This window comes from Malaclemys terrapin, chromosome 10 (assembly GCF_027887155.1).
Source record: "Malaclemys terrapin pileata isolate rMalTer1 chromosome 10, rMalTer1.hap1, whole genome shotgun sequence".
Taxonomy (NCBI): Eukaryota; Metazoa; Chordata; order Testudines; family Emydidae; genus Malaclemys; species Malaclemys terrapin.
The window spans coordinates 71,744,546-71,764,796 of record NC_071514.1 but is presented as its reverse complement, the minus strand read 5'-3'; the positions used below and the strand labels follow the sequence as shown (position 1 = coordinate 71,764,796).

General features: G+C 39.9%; 1 protein-coding gene across 2 annotated transcripts in view; it reads right to left on the bottom strand.

Moving 5' to 3' along the window:
- Positions 1-1,952: 1,952 nt before the first annotated feature.
- MOSMO (modulator of smoothened) overlaps positions 1,953-20,251 on the bottom strand; it is a 110,830-nt gene continuing 92,531 nt past the window's right edge. Inside the window, exons 25-36 of one of the 2 annotated variants that reach the window (XM_054041997.1) lie at positions 19,229-19,319; positions 18,579-18,689; positions 17,946-18,043; positions 17,621-17,773; positions 16,710-16,818; positions 15,633-15,777; positions 11,821-11,965; positions 10,361-10,512; positions 8,267-8,393; positions 7,518-7,615; positions 6,120-6,183; positions 1,953-5,096 (exon numbers count right to left, since the gene is read on the bottom strand). In XM_054041997.1, the coding sequence (XP_053897972.1) occupies positions 5,070-5,096; positions 6,120-6,183; positions 7,518-7,615; positions 8,267-8,393; positions 10,361-10,512; positions 11,821-11,965; positions 15,633-15,777; positions 16,710-16,818; positions 17,621-17,773; positions 17,946-18,043; positions 18,579-18,689; positions 19,229-19,319 (1,320 nt within the window). In that variant the 3' untranslated portion in view covers positions 1,953-5,069. Of the gene's footprint in view, positions 6,184-7,517; positions 7,616-8,266; positions 8,394-10,360; positions 10,513-11,820; positions 11,966-15,632; positions 15,778-16,709; positions 16,819-17,620; positions 17,774-17,945; positions 18,044-18,578; positions 18,690-19,228; positions 19,320-20,251 lie in introns of both variants that reach the window. The other variant, XM_054041998.1, reaches the window with a different exon arrangement.

The window sequence follows — 20,251 nt, the reverse complement described above, 5'->3', positions numbered from 1 at the left end:
AGCCGGACATGTCCGGGAAAATCCGGACGTATGGTAACCCTATCTAGGTGGCCGGCAATTCAGGCCTGTGAACAAGGCCTTTTTCACTTCCAGGAATGAGTCAGCCTGCAATAAGGCTGAAGTGTCTCAGTGAGTCTGCTGGAATTAACTTCAGAATATAATCCTTAGCTCCCTAAGGATGATGTATTTGTTTTTCTGTTCAAGAAATTGCTTGTAGGCATTATGTTCCACATTTTTCTGTTTCTCAGGAAGTATCTTCACCTAGATCAGTTACATTTTGCCTATGGTCAAGATTTGTAAAAATACATAGCCAAAGCTCCTAAATAAATCTGACTGTTTCCCAAAACTGCTGAGCATCTTCAGCACCCTATGACATCAATGGCAACTGAAAGAGCTATGCACTTTGGAAAATTAGGCCACATTTAATGTACAAAGCATGTTAGGGTTTCCCACATCAGGCTCAGTGAGAGAGCAGGAGCTGTGGCACAATACTCCTATGGCAGGTGAGTGAAAAGAGCATTGAGAGGGTGGGGCAAAGAGAGAGAAAGGAAGAAGTGGGCTGAATCTTATCTCTGGGAGAACCCCTCCCATTGCTGTAGTAAGTGTCTACACCAGGGCGGGCAAACTTTTTTGCCTGAGGGCTGCATTGAGTTTTGTAAATTGTATGGAGGGCCGGTTAGGGGAGGGGGTCGCGGGCCGGCCCCCACCTCCTACCTCTCCCACCCCCCCGGACTCCTGCCCCATCCAACCCTCCCTGTTCCCTGACGACCCCTGCCCCATCCACCCCTCCCTGTTCCCTAACGAACCCTGCCCCATCCACACACCCTACTCCCCGACCACCCCCATACTCCCATCAGCCCATCCAACCCCTCCTCTCATTCCTGACAACCCCTGCCCCATCCAACCCCCCCCCTCCCTGTCCCCTAACGAACCCTGCCCCATCCACACACCCTACTCCCCGAACACCCCCATACTCCCATCAGCCCATCCAACCCCTCCTCTCATTCCTGACAACCCCTGCCCCATCCAACCCCCCCCTCTCCCTGTCCCCTGCCCGACTGCCCCCTGCCACCCCATCCAACCCCCCCTTCCTGACTGCCCCCCCAGGACCCCTGCCCCCATTCAACCACCCGTTCCCCGCCCTCTCACCACCCCGACCCCATCCACACCCCCAGCCCCCTGACCACCACCCCAAACTCCCCTGCCCTCTATCCAACTCCCCCTGTTCCGTGCCCCCTTACCGTGCTGCCTGGAGCACCGGTGGCTGGTGGCGCTACAGCCGTGCCGCCTGGCTGGAGCTGGGCCACGCCGCCGCCGCCACACAGCACAGAGACCGGGTCAGGCCAGGCTCTGCAGCTGCACTTCCCCAGGAGCTCGCAGCCCCACCACTCAGAGCATTGCACCGGCAGCGGGGCGAGCTGAGGCTGCAGGGGAGGGGGGAACAACAGGGGAGGGGCCATGGGCTAGCCTCCCGGGCCAGGAGCTCAGGGGCCGGGCAGGACGGTCCCACGGGCTGTAGTTTGCCCACCTCTGGAATAGAACCATTCCTTAGCATCGTCAGGGCTTGTGAAGGTGGGCACATATGCACTGATGATGGTAGCAAATCATGACTTATTTAGCGGTAACTGGACTTTCTTGAGTCTTTCGTTGGTGCCTATTGGGAAGTCTTCAAGATATTGCAGGAGTTTGGTTTTGATGGCAATTCCCACTCCATGGAGTCTATCTTTGTGTGGTTCTTTCCCCTTCCAAACTCCCAGCCAATTCTGTAATAATGCCCTTGTCTGCCAATCTAGTTTCACTGAGTGCTGCAATGTCAATGTCATACTGGGCTAGCTCTTTTGAAAGGAGAGCTGTTCTTCTTTCAAATCAAGAGGTATCGTCTTTGTCTATCATAGTCTGATGTTCCAAGTAGCAATCTTTAGTATTGGTGTCCATACAAAGGGGTACTGAGCCAAGTTACAAGTAGCTTTAATGTAGTAAACCATTAATAACCATAATTTTACAGAAAAATGTAAAGATTACTCTGTACAGACAGAGCTGTCACTCAAAGGACATTTTGAATCAGTCAAACTTACAAAAAACAACATGCAAGAAATGTCTTGCTGAAAAATGACACAGAAAACATTTAAAAGGGAGAGAAAATGCTTCTAAATCTTTAAATAAGAGAGTCAGTCACCATCTAACACAGAACATGCTGAAGTCTGGATTTGCAACATCATATAGATCCAGATTCAAACACCCTTATTCATACTGCCTAATATCTTACTTTGAGATTTGAGCCCTACTGATTTCAATGGGACCATTTGCTAAGGAAATTTCCACTCTCCCTTAGTAAGGGTGTCAAAATCTAGCCCATAATTTAAATGCCATTGTTTTAAAACCAGTGAAGAAGGAATGACATCCTCTTTTTGGCAACTGTCAGACTTTTTTCTCTTTAAAAGCCAGCCACTCCTTGACTCCCAAGAAAAACATAACCAATAAAAACCCACTCCCCACTGTGGTATTCCCAGTTCACCGTTTATTACTATAAAAATCAATATTTCCACTTTTTCAATTGTCATATCTAACATTTAAATAGTCTGTCATTTTAACAGAGCTAGTCCTAATCATTCATAACAACAATATACATTTGTTATATAGCACCTCTCGTCCCAAAGTTCTTTAGAAATTATATACATATAGCATGAGTGAAATCACAAGAAATGATGCCCAAAGATACCCCTCCTTTTTTATGCTCTGTCATCTAACAATTGGGGAGTCAGAGATGACCAATAGCAGCGCTCTGAAAATGAAGGAACTGCCCAGCATTGTCACAGCAGTTTTCAGGCCCCTACAATCAGGGATGAGGTTGGGTGGCCAGTCACAGAATTTTGTGTTGAAAATGCAGTAAGTGCATTTGCATCAAAGAGAAGTTAGAACTTTCGCCAGTTGCATAGGGGACAACTCATACTTCAAAGCTCCTGGGTAGGTTTATAATAAAATAATAAGCCATGAAATAAATGTCAATGCTGTCACCTGTGATCAGGTATCAGAGTTCAGACTCCACTGAGCTGAACAGAAACAAATTCACGCTTCTCAGAGTTGTTGTTTCAGACTGCCTGCAGACTCAGGAAGACAAAACTGTACTGTACTAGTCTTGGGTCATGTTTGTAAGGCTCTGTATAACTAAATGAATTTTAAAGGAAGCTTAGAATCTGGAAAACAGTGATTGTGGGGCAGTGACTGATTCTATGTCAGACTACATGGCAATGTAAGAAAAAGCATACATAGGGTTCTGATTATTTCAAACAGACATGGACCAATTATTTTCATACTATCAATGGGAAGAGTTGCTTGGTTTTGTCTATTGCAAAAACTTAACCAGATTAAAATTACAGTACCTGTTATGTGAGCATTAATATAAAACTCAGAATAAAAATATTAAACACTTTTTGTTTTATTGCAAAAGAGGAATCAAACTGAAGTTTTTCACCACTTGGACAGTGGGAGAGAGTTTTCTGTTTATTTTTCTGTGTATTATAAGATCTCCCATTAGTTCTCTTGGAAAGAGGAATAAAGGGTGAGGAGAGGTAAGAGTACACCACATGTTACAGGTAACCCCCCTAATTTATTTCAGTGGGCACTGGTCAAAAAATTTGGCTCCTTTCCAGTCCTTTGCTAGCATAAAAGTGAAGTTCATAGATGCAAAAGCCAGAAAACAGAGGCCATAGAACTTCCCCAAAATAATTCCTAGAGCAGATCCTTTAGAAAAACATTCAATCTTGTTAATGATGGAGAATCCACCATTACCCTTGTTCCAATGATTACTCTCACCGTAAAAAAATATACATCTTATTTCCAATCTGAATTTGTCTAGCTTCAACTTCCAGCTATTGGATCATAGTATATCTTTGAGTCCATTATTAAATACTTGTTCCCCATGTAGGTATTAATAGACTGTAATCAAGTCACCCCTTACCTTCTCTTTGTTAAGCTAAATAGATTGAGCTCCTTGAGTCTATCACTATAAGGCATATCTTCTAATTTTTTTTTTACTAATTCTTGTAGCTCTTCTCTGAATCCTGTCCAATTTATCAGCATCCTTCTTGAACTGTGGAAACCAGAACTGGATACAGTATTCCAGCAGTGGTCACACCAGTGCCCAATACAGAGGTAAAATAACCTCTTTACTCCTACTGGAAATCCCCTGTTCATGCATCCCAGGATCAAACTAGCTCTTTTGGCCACAGAATCACACTGTCACTGAGCGCTCATGATCAGCTGATTAACCACCCGAACCCCCAAATCAAAGAGCAGTCACTGCTTCCAAGGATAGAGTCCTTCGTCTTGTAAGTATGTCCCACATTCATTTTTCCCAGATGTATACATTTACAGTTAGTATTTGAGGTGGGTCCAAACAAAACACTGGTATCTATAGACACCTGGACTTCGGGAAATCTCAGCTCACTATCTGGACTTTACATTTCTGGCCCATTTCTACTTATTACAGCTGTTAAATTTTTGGGATGAAATCTTGGCCCAAAGGCAATGGCAAAACTCCCATTGACTTCAGTGAGGCCAGGATTCCGTCCTTGGTGCCTGGGTTTGCTAGCTAGAAGTGCATATTTTATGCAATTGCTGGAAAATTCTGCATCTCTCAGAACCATGCAGTTAGTTGGAATTGCATTTTCTCACAAGACTCCTGTGAACACATGTTCAGTCTCTCTGGAACTGTTACCAAAGAATTCTGAACAAACTACCACTCATGTCAGTGACAGTCTCTCCCTTGATTGTAGTTGACAGTTGAATTGGACCCATAGTGAATTCAGCTGGACTTTATCAGCATGAAAGAGTATTGCTTGCTTGTGGGTCTGCTGATTTTTAGAATCATCTTTCCTTCCTACTTGTGATGGCAGCAAAGAGAAAATTTAGAGCAAGAAGTGAAAATGGTTATTTGCAAAATCTTTTTGGCAAATGCATTCTCTTCAACTTTAGGCTTTATTTTTTTTCTGTGCAAACAGTTGTTTCTTGACATCACTATATAAAGACATTGGGAATTATTTTCTTTTTAGGATGATAGTCCATCTCTTTTACCCATCAAGGATCATATCTGGAGTCTGTTAAAATAACGGTAAAAAACAAAAACAAAAACCACCCAATAAGAGGCTCAACATACAATGCAAATTAGTTGAAGCAATTCTTATTACAATAATACAGTTAGGAGAAACCGTTGTATCCCCGTTTTATCTATTAACTACATTGCAAATTTGCTTAATTTTTCAAAACCCTTATTATCCAAACTTATTATTTCCCCATGCTTACAAAGGTTGAACTGTATGTGCATTCTGGGCCTGATTTACTGTCCAGGCTGCAGGCTTCAACTGGCAGAAAGTCTTCACCTCTGTCAAAGCCCTGACTTAGCAAAGCACCTAAACATATGCACAAATTAAGTACAGAGATAGTACATAACTTTTAACATATGAGTAGTCCCACTGAAGTCACATCAAGTGAAAAAGGGCTTCCTTACTCAATGCATGCCTATTCAAATAGTATATTAAATGAAGCAGGGAAGAGCTGCATTGAAGCAGCTAATGTAGTACATGCTTGAACACTGCATCTTTAAAAAGTTTAAAATTTTGGTAAACAGTGCTCTCATTTTTATCTTGGAATCCATTTGTCTGAACCCTGCTATCCCTGGATGCTGATGATACCCATGTACATTGTACTTTACTATTCAAAGTTTTTATAACCTGATAGTCACATGTTCCCAACAGACATGGACTAGAATCGCTTGTAAATTTTTATTCCAGCAAAAACACATAATATTGGGCACTATGCCTCCAAAAGAGCTTTGCTATTAATTCTTTCTGAAGCATGGAGCCCTTAATAATAAAACACACGTCTGTATAGCACTTTTCATCCTCCCAAAACACACGACAACCTGTGAACTTCCTTGTGCATGTATTTGTTAGGTGCTGCTGCTGCTAAGCTAACTGAGCTAAACCCTAAAACAGCTGGCATGAACAGCTATTTACATTAAGCAATGACTCTCTCCAAAGTTGGGAAATACGGGATTCTAATTTGAAATAACACCCTCCTAAAATATACAATCAATGACTTGTTTTGTACTGACTGGTTACCTGAGGATTTTTTTTAAAAAAAGTATTGTCCTTTTGGTCCAAATTCCATTTTTCTAATAGCAACCTATTTAAAAGGAAAAATAAGGAATGTAAAATGATCACAGCATTTTTTCCTAAAAGAAGGTATCTAGTTATATAGTTATTACTATGTCTCTCCAATTAGCTCTCGCCATTGCTTAATTTGTAATGAAAGAGGTGCTGGGCTTCAAACAATTTTTTTTTTTACATAACTTTATGCAGCAAGCCCAGAGGTACCAGGGCTATGAATTGCCAACCTAGAGGTGCCAGGGCTCAGCCCTGATAAGCCCTCGCACAATTTAAGCACTGGCCCTGGGTGACATCACTATGACATTGTAGGAACATAAGAATCAATTGTAGTTCAGTTGTACTTGTTAAAATTGATTTGTTGTGGACTTGTTGGGTACAAGAACAGATGATATTTTTCAGAGCACTATAAGGTTGTTTGTAAAATTATGCAAGTTTGTTAGGTTTAATTTTTTAAATCATTTATGTCTGAGTAATGCCCTTCTCCCTATGTGCCATATCCTTCTGTGATAAGAGCTTCTAATGGTGGCAGGAAATACAGAAGGGGAAGAGGACGGGGAGGAGAGAGAAATTGTCTGGGAGTCACTGGTATAGTGATGATAACTTAAACCATGAGGATAGATTAGGCTGCCTTGAACTAAAGCACCCAGAGAGAAGTGATGAGGGGCCAGCACTGAACCCTGTGGAACCCTGACAGAATGTGGAAGCAAAGAACGTGGAGCAGCCACAGGAGATGCTGAAAGAAATGTTGCAAGTAGAAAGAGATACTATGCAGAAGATGGTAGAGGGTCACAGAAGTCACAAGAGGATGAGACCGAGGGAGCAGGTACTGGTGTTGGCAGAGAAAGAGTAGGACTGATGCTTCAGATTCTGAAATCAGGCTGACGGAGAGTGAAAGGGAGGAGGAAGCTCACATCAGATAGAGTCACTTTTCTCTTTGAAGAAGATAGGAACCAAGCACTACCTTGTTCTGGTAGGGAAGAGGGGAGAGCTGAACAAAAAGATCAACCTCACAGAATTTTTCACTTAGGAAAAGGGAGAGAGACACACACCCACAAGAGACAGAGATATTAGTCATGTAGCTCAGTGCACGTCTAGAAGATGCTCAGATACTGGTGATTGGTTGTGGTATAAGAACAGAAACTCTAGAGGAGGCAGTCTGCATGGATGTCCCTTCCTCACACGTAAAAATAATGCCATGAGCACAAGAAACAAATATAGGGGAGATAAAATGATTCTTTTGTAAGAAGCAGAAATTGGTAGCCAGATATTCTTTAACCATGTAACTTCCTCCTTGGCTCCCTCTATGAAAGAAAAGCAGTATTTATTGAAAGATCCTGGATAAATACTCACCTAAAAGATTTTGCCTGCATTAAAAAGCTTCTGGCTTTTGCTACTTCTTGAGCAAGTTTCTTTAAATCATCTCCTTCGAAGAAAGGAAAAACTGGATCCTAAAATATAAAATTAAAACGTGGTTGCTATAATCTACAGCAATTACTTACAAATCTTAGGGCAGCAAACAAATGTAAATAATTGAACCCAAACTTCTGAACTTCACACTCACCAGGCCCAGACAAGATCTTCTATTTATGAAGAGATAAAACAGACCGTTTAACTCCAAATTCTACTTGAGATGGATCTGGTCTTTATTTTTATTAAACATTTCTATTGCAATAGTGCCTGGAGGCCTCAATCAGGTTGAAGCTCCAGTATACTAAGCACAGTAAAAACATAGTAAATGACAGTCCCTGTCCCAAATATTTTATAATCTAAAACCAAGACATAATAGATGGATAAAACATAAATAGGTGGTAGTGAGGAGGACAGCCGAACTTTGATACAACTCAGGATCCAGGGTTTTGGTTTGCTCTCATTTCCAAATTCTTCTGCATCTTACACTCCTTCCATGGCTTCATTCACCTCTTCAGTGTGGCTGGGCAATAGGTATAGCCAGACATTAAATTTTGTTGTTTGGATCCTAAACATCTCAGTGCAAGATACCTCGGGAGTCTTATATTTTATTTTTTTAAAAGCGTACTTTAGATATGGAGAAAAATATACATTCCATAAAGAAACACAATCCAAACAACTATTGAACATACATCATCATCATCAAATCCTTCTGTCAACATTCTGTGTGCTGCTAACTGTCCATCCATATCTCCAATGCAGCGATGGTAGCGTCCTCCTGTTTGAGAGGCCAGCTTCTTCAGAAATTCATTAGCTCTTCTGTTGACAATAAAGCAGTAAATTACCAGTAATGATTGCTCCTGAGCATTAATAGAGCCTTTCTGTCAGGGACTCTTGTATTTCTAAGCATGCAGTTTGGGGAGTAAGCTTACAAATATCTAGATCATTTCTAGAGTCTTTTCCAGCTATGGGGGATATATAAATTATATAATAATACTTAGTGATCATAAACTCCAAAGGCTGGTTACTTTTAACCAACAGTTATAGGGACAGCATAGCAATAAGCACTGGAACCCAGACTTCTAGGCAGAAATGTGGATTTACATACTGGAGAAAAAAATCACAGGTACAATAAGTAACTTAAATGACTTACAGTGGCAATAAAGTAATAGAGATCTATCTCTAGGGCCAGATTCTCCACGAATGTCAATTGTCAAAACTCTATTGAAGTCAATGGAGCTATGACAATTTACACAAATTGAGGAGCTGGCCCCTGAAGTCTACAGCTACACCAAAAAGGAAGACACTGAGATTCAATTTCAGTGCAAGTTAAGGTCAGAAAAGTGATATTAAATATGACATTTGTGTCCTTTATTAGTAGTATATGTTACACTTTAAGAGACTTGCTCAGTTTACAACACAAGGTTTGTTTTTAAACAGCCATAATTGCTGCCTTAACCTATTATCTGAATCTGTAAATCAAAGTATGTGTTAAGTCACCACAACACAGTGTTCCATATATCCAGAGTTTCAGGAAAACAAGGAATGCAAAACATGACTGTGATGCTGGCAGGCCAGGCACAAGCTAACGCTACGGTATCCATGTCTCAACTGGACACTAACAGATACATAACTGGAATCTATCTGCCTCACTTGTGGGTTAATATTGATAAAATAGGTTATTAGAATTATAAGAGAGTTTAGTATTTGGACTTTATTGAATGCTTGAATTGCTGCATCCATTAATCTTGCTTGTTAATATGTGTTCCATATTGTAATGTAATATATTAGACTCCATTGTGAGCCTCTATGACGGTGAATCATTACGCACTAATTATAGTCTGGTCTACACTAGAAAATTAAGTCGGCTTAACTATGTTGCTCAGGAATGTGAAAAATCCACACATCTAAGTGCATAGTTAAACCGACCTAACCATCAGAGTAGACAGCACTACGTCAATAGAAAAATTCTTCCATTGACCTAGCTACCGCCTCTTGGGAAGGTGTATTACCTACACTGATGAGAGAATCCCTCCCATCAGCATAGGTAGCGTCTACAGACTTATTACTGTTCTGCTCTACTCCCATTAGCTGAGTTGGCAGCTCAGAGCACATGGCAGGAGGGGGATAAAAATTCAAACAAAAGGAACTAGGTATCTGTATGATGCTTGGACTCTGGGGGTGCAAGGTGTTTCTAGGCATAAGCAAGAGATCCTTAGCTGTTTAGCCTAGGTTAGCCCTAAAGGACAAATAGAGCTTGCTGATTATAGAAGTCTTTATTACTTTTTGAAACCTAAGACTAACTCATTTGTGTGTCTGCTTGCTTGCTTATAAATAGCTCTCCAATTTCCTTTTCCTATCTAATAAATCTTCATATAGTTTACTATAGGATTAGTTACAAGCACTGTGGGTGTCAGACCTAAAGCACAATTGACCCGTGGTGACTATTCCTCTGGGATCAGGAGTAACCTGAATATTACTGTGCTTAGTGTAAAAGGCCAGCTACCACAGAGCTATGCTCACCTATGTGGCAAGACAGACCTGAGTCTGCAAGGAGTGTCTGTCTGTGACTCCATTTAAGACTGTTAAAGTGCCTGAGGAATTTGCAGTTGGCTGATGAAATCTAAGTTTAGAACTCAACCAATTAGGAGTTTGTTCCCTGGTTTTTAACAGTCTACCCTGATGTTGGTACTCATGCTTTTGTGTTACCGTTGGGAGCATTACAATGACAATACTTAAACTAGTATTTTAACGAATTTCATACTCTTCTGTAAAGTAATATATACCTGTCTGAACAGTTAAAAGAAATGGTGTGGATTTTAATAGTTTGTTTCTTTCTAATCTTTTCAACTTCTTTTAGAATGAGACTGCAGCTGGTATCTGGCTTTCCATCGGTCAGAACATACAGTGCCTCTAGATCTTGAAAACAGAAAGCTTTCTGAAAAAGCAGAAAATGAATTTAAACATTGGGGTACCTTTTAAACAGCATTTTCACTTTATTGTAATGTTTTCTAAATCCTATTTACTTCGGTAACTACACACAAATCATATCAAGATGCACAGAATAGAAAATGACTATATTGAATATGAAAAGGATCTTAATTACTGTTTAGAAAGGATACATCTTTTTTCTAAATTGAGAGAATGTTCATAAAACAATAAACCCAGGGAAAGATAATCTTCCGAGACTGTCCCAGTGAATTAGACTAGGTAGGCAGACTAGTTGGTCCTGATTTTGAAAGCTGCTGACTTGAACTGGGCAGGTAAGACTTCATTGACTTCAGTTGAACTTGTAGGGACTCAACCTCTGAAAATCAGAGTATTATGACTTGGCAGGTATTTCACTATCTAAAGATTTGTGTACACTAAGAAAACTTGTACTGGGACGATGAGACTGAGATCACATTCCACTAGATCCAGTGCAGCCTTTACCTAAGAATTGCCTCCAACTGGGAGTTTTGTAAGGCTATCTGGAGTTAGATTTACATTTAGCCAGCAATACTCTCTTGACTTGTTTTCTAGAACTGATTCCAAATTAGGGATTGTAGGATCTCTAGTTAGCCCTCTACATATTCACCTCTTAAGAGTTAATCTTCCATAGTATTCTGGCAATTCTCACAAGAGAAAGAAGGGATACCTATTAGTTACTGTACTTCAAGTGATTGCCCATATAGATTCACACTTCTCATCTACTTTTTCCACTTCTTTGAAGCCTTTAGGTGAAGATTTGATTATGTGGAAAAAGGAAGTGGAGTGGATACGGCACTTTATATATTGTCAGGTGTGTCAGTCTGGATCCACAAAGGAGCATGCACATGGCCTCAATGACCTAGGGGGCTCCAACTTGTCCCCAAGCACATGTAATATCCCAAACAAGTGGCGTTACAAGGGCTCTCATCTTGAAGATCTAGTTACAGGCATGTTCTCTCTTTTTTCTAAACTTTGGTTGAATGTGCAGAGGGTGAGTGGACAGCTGCATTAATCTAAAAGAATGAAACATTTTAGGTTTTTACTGACTCCAATACTAATGATGGTTCCAAACACCTCTGAATTTTGGGATAAGGACTGGATCCAATTGTGGCTTGATCCCAGATCTGTTCAATATATTACACATTTTTCAAGTGTTTTGTGCTAAATTAGCACTTAACCAAATTATTTTCCAGCGTTAATGTCAGTTATGTAGAGCAATGTTTTTATTATCATAATACACATTATTTTGCCACAGTATGATATACAGTTAACTAACCTGCAAAGCCTTAAGGACACATGTATTGCCATGAGCTTGGAATTTTGACACCCATTGTACAGCATCATGACAGGTTTCATCTGTAGCCTCTACAAGAAACTCCTGCCAAGTGTCTATATCTTCTGCAAATTTCAGCAGGTTAAACCTGGCAAGAAAGATGTAATTCTGTTATTGACAATGCCAATATCAGCATCCTAATATACAATTATATTTTAGTGTCAAATGTCAGCACCTATGTGTTCTATTTTCTATATTTAGGTTAAGTCTGGGAGGAATAATACTCTTGTGGGCAAGGTACAGGATTAGGACTGAGGAGACCTGAGTTCAGTTCCTATATCTGCCATGGACTCACTATGTGACCATGGGTAAATTACTTAATCTCTTTATCCCTTAGTTCTCCTCACCTACAAAAAGTATCTATGCAAACTATATGTTACAGAATTCCTTTCTCAGAATCTATTTAGATTGTCAGCATATTAGTGCAGGTATCATCTCTTACAGTGTGTTTGCAAAGTACCTTGCGCAGTGGGGCCCTGAACTCACTTGGGGCCGCTAGCTGCTACTGTAATATAAATAAATAATAATAAATGGGAAGTTCATTCCACCTGAGTGGTTCTTATACTTTACTGTTACTTTCAGTCCCCAATGGCTGCCATCTTGCTGGCCTACAGCTTTTCACTGTTTCCCAGCTGATGATAGCTAGCATCTGGACTGCACTTTATTGAGTTGGACTTCCCATGCGCATGCTTTCCACTGAGTTTCCTGGCGGGTACTCCCTTCTCTCTCTCTCTTCTGAGTCCTGAGTTGTGTTTTTCCTTCTATCAGAGAACAGCTCACAATACTTATTCAAATGGTGCCATCTGAAAGATTGCAAACTAACTGGACTGTCCAAGTCTATTCTGAGGCACAGGCTCCCTCTCATGCTAGCACTATTTTAAAAAGCAATGCCCATATATGTTCTGTATACTGAGACCTGTTCAGCCTCTATTAACTGAATGGGTAATTTTTTAAAAAAGTTTGGCTAATCAAGGTTTTTGATCAAATTACACTGGTCTACAATTTTTGAGAAGTCATCTGCTTCAGAGATAAAATGTGCTATTTATTATGTATTTTGATGTGCTGAATTCAAATATGACAATTAAAACAACTGATTGGCCACTGTTTCTAAGATATTTAAGTTTTTACATTTTATGTCTATGTATATTGTGTAGATAGTAGAGTTTTAATAATAAATTGTAAACCTAGGTCTTTTCATGTGTTTATGGTTGCTTTATATGATAATATTTCACCTTTCCTGTTTATGTAAACACTTTAAAAGTCAGCAAAAGGGTTATATAAATAAAATTTATTATGAAACAAAAGGCAAAAAACTATTATGTACATAGTTTAGTCCTATTCAGTGTCTACTTGGTGCTTCTTGGCTTGTCTCTTGTATTCATTAAATGGAGCATCTCTTGTCACTGTCCAGCAACAGTCTGCAAGCATTGATGGGCTCCATTTGCCCTGATAGCGTTTCTCCATTGTTGCAATGTCCTGGTGAAATCGCTCGCCGTGCTCGTCGCTCACTGCTCCGCAGTTCGGTGGAAAAAAATCTAGATGAGAGTGCAAAAAATGTATCTTTAGTGACATGTTGCAACCAAGGCTTTTGTATGCCTTGAGGAGGTTTTCCACCAACAACTTGTAGTTGTCCGCCTTATGGTTTCCGAGAAAATTTATTGCCACTAACTGGAAGGCTTTCCATGCCGTCTTTTCCTTGCCACGCAGTGCATGGTCAAATGCATCATCTCGAAGAAGTTCACGAATCTGAGGACCAACAAAGACACCTTCCTTTATCTTAGCTTCACTTAACCTTGGAAATTTTCCACGGAGGTACTTGAAAGCTGCTTGTGTTTTGTCAATGGCCTTGACAAAGTTCTTCATCAGACCCAGCTTGATGTGTAAGGGTGGTAACAAAATCTTCCTTGATTCAACAAGTGGTGGATGCTGAACACTTTTCCTCCCAGACTCCAATGACTGTCAGAGTGGCCAATCTTTCTTGATGTAGTGGGAATCTCTTGCACGACTATCCCATTCACAGAGAAAACAGCAGCACTTTGTGTATCCAGTCTGCAGACCAAGCAAGAGAGCAACAACCTTCAAATCGCCACAAAGCTGCCACTGATGTTGGTCATAGTTTATGCACCTCAAAAGTTGTTTCATGTTGTCATAGGTTTCCTTCATATGGACTGCATGACCAACTGGAATGGATGGCAAAACGTTGCCATTATGCAGTAAACCAGCTTTAAGACTTGTCTTCGATGAATCAATGAACAGTCTCCACTCATCTGGATCGTGAACGATGTTGAGGGCTGCCATCACACCATCGATGTTGTTGCAGGCTACAAGATCACCTTCCATGAAGAAGAATGGGACAAGATCCTTTTGACAGTCACGGAACATGGAAACCCTAACATCACCTGCCAGGAGATTCCACTACTGTAGTCTGGAGCCCAACAGCTCTGCCTTACTCTTGGGTAGTTCCAAATCCCTGACAAGGTCATTTAGTTCACCTTGTGTTCTGAGGTGTGGTTCAGAGGAGGAGGACGGGAGAAAATGTGGGTCCTGTGACACTGATGGTTCAGGACCAGAAGTTTCATCCTCTTCCTCTTCCTCGTCTGACTCAAGTGAGAATGATTCTGGTGCATCAGGAACCAGCAGTCCTTCTCTGTGGGGTACTGGGCGTATAGCTGATGGAATGTTTGGATAATGCACAGTCCACTTTTTCTTCTTTGACACACCTTTCCCAACTGGAGGCACCATGCAGAAGTAACAATTGCTGGTATGATTTGTTGGCTCTCTCCAAATCATTGGCACTGCAAAAGGCATAGGATTTCCTTTTTCTGTCCAACCACTGGCGAAGATTTGTTGCACAAGTGTTGCAGCATACGTGTGGGGCCCACCTCTTGTCCTGATCTCCAATTTTGCAGCCAAAATAAAGGTGATAGGCTTTCTTAACCATAGTGGTTATACTGCGCTTTTGTGATGCAAAAGTCACTTCATCACAAATATAGCAGAAGTTATCTGCACTGTTCACACAAGTACGAGGCATCTCTGCTCACTTTGGCTAAACAGAAATGTGTCCCTTTGCAAAATCAAACACTGACAAATAAGGGAGCACGACACTGTATGATTTCTAGAGCTGATATAGGGCAATTTGTTCAGCAGAGTAATGTAAGCTTCATTACGATTGCATCATCCATGACCAACTTCAGATTGCATCATTCATTGTTTTGCCTAAAAAGCAAGCACTGTCCAAACCCAGTCATAGATTTATTCATAGATCCAGTCAAAGATGTATTTTAGTCATTTCTGGTTTAAATTGAGATCCCTTCCTTTTATAACTCACTTATCCTCCGCCATTCCCAAGTCAAGGGTCGTATATACTGACCCAATAGCATATCTTGAAAACTAGAGCCAATCAACAATTTTAAGCATAATTTTTGTTCTCAGTGACCCAGAATTAGTAAAGTTTGACTACATTTATTTCAGAAGCATTTTGGCTGTAGAGCAGTGTTATCTTTGTAAACAACAGATGCTGGGGGACAAAACTATTTTGGATAAGAGGTCATTTCAGATAAATGAGATTCAAATAATCAAGGATGTACTGCTTTACATCCTTTGAAAAGATGTCAGATTTAATTGATACTTACTGGTTTAAAAAATAAACATGTATTCTGTACTAGTTCCTAATAACTGCTCCTATTGTGTTTCAATACCATTTAATTAGCTATTTAGTACTGTACAGCTTTCAGTCATCAGCTTTTCACACATACCTAGCATTATTCTTTCTTAGCTGCTCCCAGATGAGGGAGGTAAGCTCTTTTGTGACCTGTTGCAAATAAGGGTCCATGGAACCAGATGTATCAATCAAGATGCATACTTTTGTCTCCAAAATGGTGCCAAATAATCGCCGGCTTCCTAGTCCAGAACATGAGATTTAGAGCATAATATCAGTTCATAGACTCATTTTATAAATATACCATTTCAACTGAGATTATCAGTTCAATTTTCCATTGTTTGCAGCATTGTTGTAGTTGTGTTGGGCCCAGGATATTAGAAAGAGAAGGTGGATAAGGTACATCTTTTATTGGACCAACTTCTGTTGGTAAAAGAGACAAACTTTTGAGCTACACAGAGCTCTTATTCAGGTCTGGGAAAGGCATTTATGGTATATCTACACTGCAATTAAAAATCTGCAGCTGACCCATGCCAGCTGACTCTGGCTTGTGGGGCTCAGGTTTAGGGGCTGTTTAATTGCAGTGTACACAGTCAAGCTGAAGCCTGGGCTCTGGAACACTGCAAGATGGGAGGATCAGGCTGTAGGGCTGTTCCATTGCAGTGTAGGCTTTCTGGGCTCAGGATGGAACCTGAGCTTTGGGACCCTCCCACCTTGCAAGGTCCTCCAGCCCAAACCCAGAAGTCTACACTGCAATGGAACAGCCCTACAGCCTGAGCCCCGCGAGCCCAAGTCAGAGGGCATGGGCCAACTGTGTGTTTTTCATTGCAGTGTACATACCTTAGTTCATCTTTCAAGGTTTTCTTTACAACCATGAGGACTTTACCATAAACATTAATTTAAAAAAATCGAAGTTTAGATTCTGGAGCACAATTCTGCAGCAAGGAGAGGACAAGGGAGTGGTTCCTTCAGCAAATTGTGGAGTGGTTCCTTCAGCAAATAATCATGGAATAATAGATACACTAGCTCCTTATTCAGACCTAATGTTTACTATTCTGTCCACATTTTATGCCAGTAGAAGGAGTAGGCAAGAGGAAATATTTTAATCATGCTTGGATTACACTTGCACAATCATGGATTATAACCTCATCCCTATTCCAAATGTAAAGCCTACCTGAGAGAAGCCACTGTATTCTTCGTATATAGCAACGTAACACCCTCTCCATTTGTTCAACATAGTCTTCTAGTTCCTTAGGCTGAAACTGTAGGTGTTTCACAATACCCTAGAACAATTTACACCATTGGTAGAAGAATGTCTTATTTCAGCAGACATGTACTATGCTGCCATGTCAGTCTAAATGGCTGCTCAAGCACATGAATGTTACCATCTAGAACACCCATGATATAGTGGCTGAAGGCAGTGATGTAGGAGAGCTCCCATATTACACCTTTGGCGGCTGTTGTAGGTTTAACCACATTAGAAAAACCTGGTTCTAGTCAAACGAGGGTGCATATGATAGAATTTGACTGGATACATTTATTTCTTGTATTTTTACGGTGTCACTTTAGTTAGGTGACAGACCATTGATCAATACCTTAGGGTAAACTGCTGTTTCCCTCAGATTGTTGAATTATCTGTACTTTAACTAATTACATGGAAATGTTTACAGCCTGAACCAAATCCATCAGCTTCTACTCACACACAACTCTTACTGATTTCAGTGGGAAATTTATTCAAGTCAGAACGGATAGATTTAGCCCTTTATGTCTTTTTCCTTTCAAATTGCTGGGGCACAAGAGATCTTAATCTAGAACTAGTCTAGGGATATTAAGTGCATACATATATTCATACAGGTGTACTGTATATTACCCACAATAATTTTAAAATAATATACAGTTTCTTATTAACAGATAGACCCTGTTGTTTTTGTATACTGTGGGAAAGATAAACTTACACTATGGATTAGATTATTAACACTGGTTTGGCACAATTAGAGACTAACTGGAACGGTGTTAAATGAATACAAAACCATGTTATGATATGCACCTCAAATACAAGGATTCATGATATCTGCATCAACTTACATTGATTTCCACACTGGGGAAGATGGTACAGTATTTTGCTGACACTTTCTTGTGCAAAGACTCCACCATTTTCTTCTGGTGAACACAGTTGGGACCAAACATAATTCTGGGCAACTCTAACTTCAACTTTTTTATACTGTACTTGTTCAACCACTTTTAAGAGAAAAAATAGAGCACTCTGTTAATTTAACTAGATCTATGACAGCAAATATTAAAACCACATGCAAAACTATATTTGTCTAAGTCACAAATACTCATTTTCAATGTTCATTTCTCTTAAGTGGTCTAATAAAGATGGTGGTAACATTAATAAATAACTGAATACCTCTTTGCTTGAACATATTTCCTCTTCCTTTGGCAGTGTAGCAACAGGAACAGACCTCCTCATGCTTTTTTTCTTTGGATACTTTCTGTAAACTGCACCTAGCCAGAGCAAGAAAAAAAGTGAAATTAGACACTCTGGGTGAAATCATGGCCATGCTTAAGTCAATGGGATCTTTTCTGTAGTTGGCATAATATATGTGCCTAAGATTCTCTAAAACATTTTGTATATAAAAAATGTCACTTCCCTTTTAAACTTGTATTTGCGGTGGAGCACTGTGATCCAAACTTTTCCACATGGGCTCATACGACAACGATAATACTACTGACTTATAATATCTTTGAGCAGATGATTTCAAAGAACTTTACAAAGGTGGGTAAATGTCATTCCATTCAGTGTACATATACTGAAATGACGTAGAGAGAAGTGATTTGGCCAAGATCATGCAGGAAATCAATGAAAGCATAAAATAAATCACTGGTTGTACTGTTCACCATTTGACAAACCATTTTCCATACATTTCTCCTATGCGTAAAAATCAGAGTAAAAAGCTTGCTAGTGTTCAGTGAATTAATATCTAAATAGTTTTGTAAGTAAAAAGACAAAATTTAGCTGTCAGATGCTGAGAGCACTTACCCACATTTTTTCCTTTGTCAATATAAAATACCGAGAGGGAGATCTGTGACTGTTTTCTTGATTTATGTTTCTTCTTCACAGAAGTCTGAGTCCATTCTTTTATCGGCTGAGCTACAATATAATAGTAAATATTGTATTGTTTCAGATAGGACAATCATGCCTGCTTTTGCAATGTTACTCCATTGTACTATTCATGTCATAATTTTACATGGTCACAGATCGAAATACCTAAAAGATTTTACATGTAGATAAAAATGGTCAAATATTATTAATTCACTTAGGTTCTCCATATACAAGTGGGAATCAACAAGCTTAGACACTTACAAAGAGGTAAAATGAACAGATTTATGAATCTGAGGTTGAGAGATTAACACCATAATCATTGGGGAAGGCAAGTAACAATACATATTACTCCTCACTGGCTCAAACTTCAAGAGATGATGGAATATGAATTTAGAACCAAATCAATTCTGATTTTCTAAATGGCTTTACTTTGAAAACAATTGTCCTGTTTCCTAATTGTCATAGCTGTCTGGTTAAGAAGTGTATAATCAGGTTCTAGAAAGTGTTTGCGAAGATAAACACACTTGTTCTAATCTAACTATTCCAGTGGCTTTCGATATAAAATAATGAACTTTATCTATACATACGTGGTGGGATTTCTGCTTTGGCACTAGTTGGACGCCATGTCAGAGCTTTTAAGGCAGCATTCTTTTCCCCCTCATGATTGTCTTTGATATTCTAAAAGCACAGATAATGAGTGAATCTTCTAAACATTTCCTTTTGACTGCATCTTGTTACAGAATTCTCACACTCAATACACTAGGGCCTATTTTCTATCTCCCTTTTACTCTGGTACCAATGACAAACTTGCAGATGAGTTTTAGCACAGGCTAACTTCCAGGAGCATCCCACCCCAATTAATTCACTATGCTGTATTTTCTCATTGAAATCCCGTTGGCTTCAACAGCAGGGTCAGACCTTTGCTTTACCACTGAATGTACAGTGGACGTTCTGGAGCAAACAGCATAACAAACCTGATCACCTCTAGCTGAGGAACCCTAACTACGGATAAAGGGAACATTAAAGGATCACTAGACTTCTACCGAGAATTCTGTGAAGATTTTCACATCTCTAAGTATACAACAATGCTTCATATCATGTCTTGTATTATACATTTGTCATGTGTTTTTTATGGGATATTTGGTAAATACTGTCTTGGATAATTTATCATGGAACAGTTGTTGAGATTATCCACTGAGACTATTCCAGCAAAAGGTCAGGAGGCAAAAAGTCCTGAATTCTAATCATGGTTCTGATACTGACTCACTGTGTGGCCTTGGGAAAGCCACTTCTCTGCTTCAGTCTCACTTATAAAATGGAGATAATATATTGCAGCATCTCTCATAAGTTGCCACTCAAGGGACTGGCAAAACTGGCTATTCAGAATTTTTTTTTTTTTTTTTTTTTTTTTTTTTTTAAAAACAGAGGCAATGCAAAACTGTACTTGCTATGTTTGTATATAGTTTGGTGCAGTTTCCTAGACCAGGAGATTGCATTACAAGCGTGGTCTCTTGTACCACCTAGCAGGTATCACTATGCCTACCTCACATGGTTGTTAAGAGGATTACTTCCTGATAATGTTTATGTAGCACTCAACATAAAGTGCTATA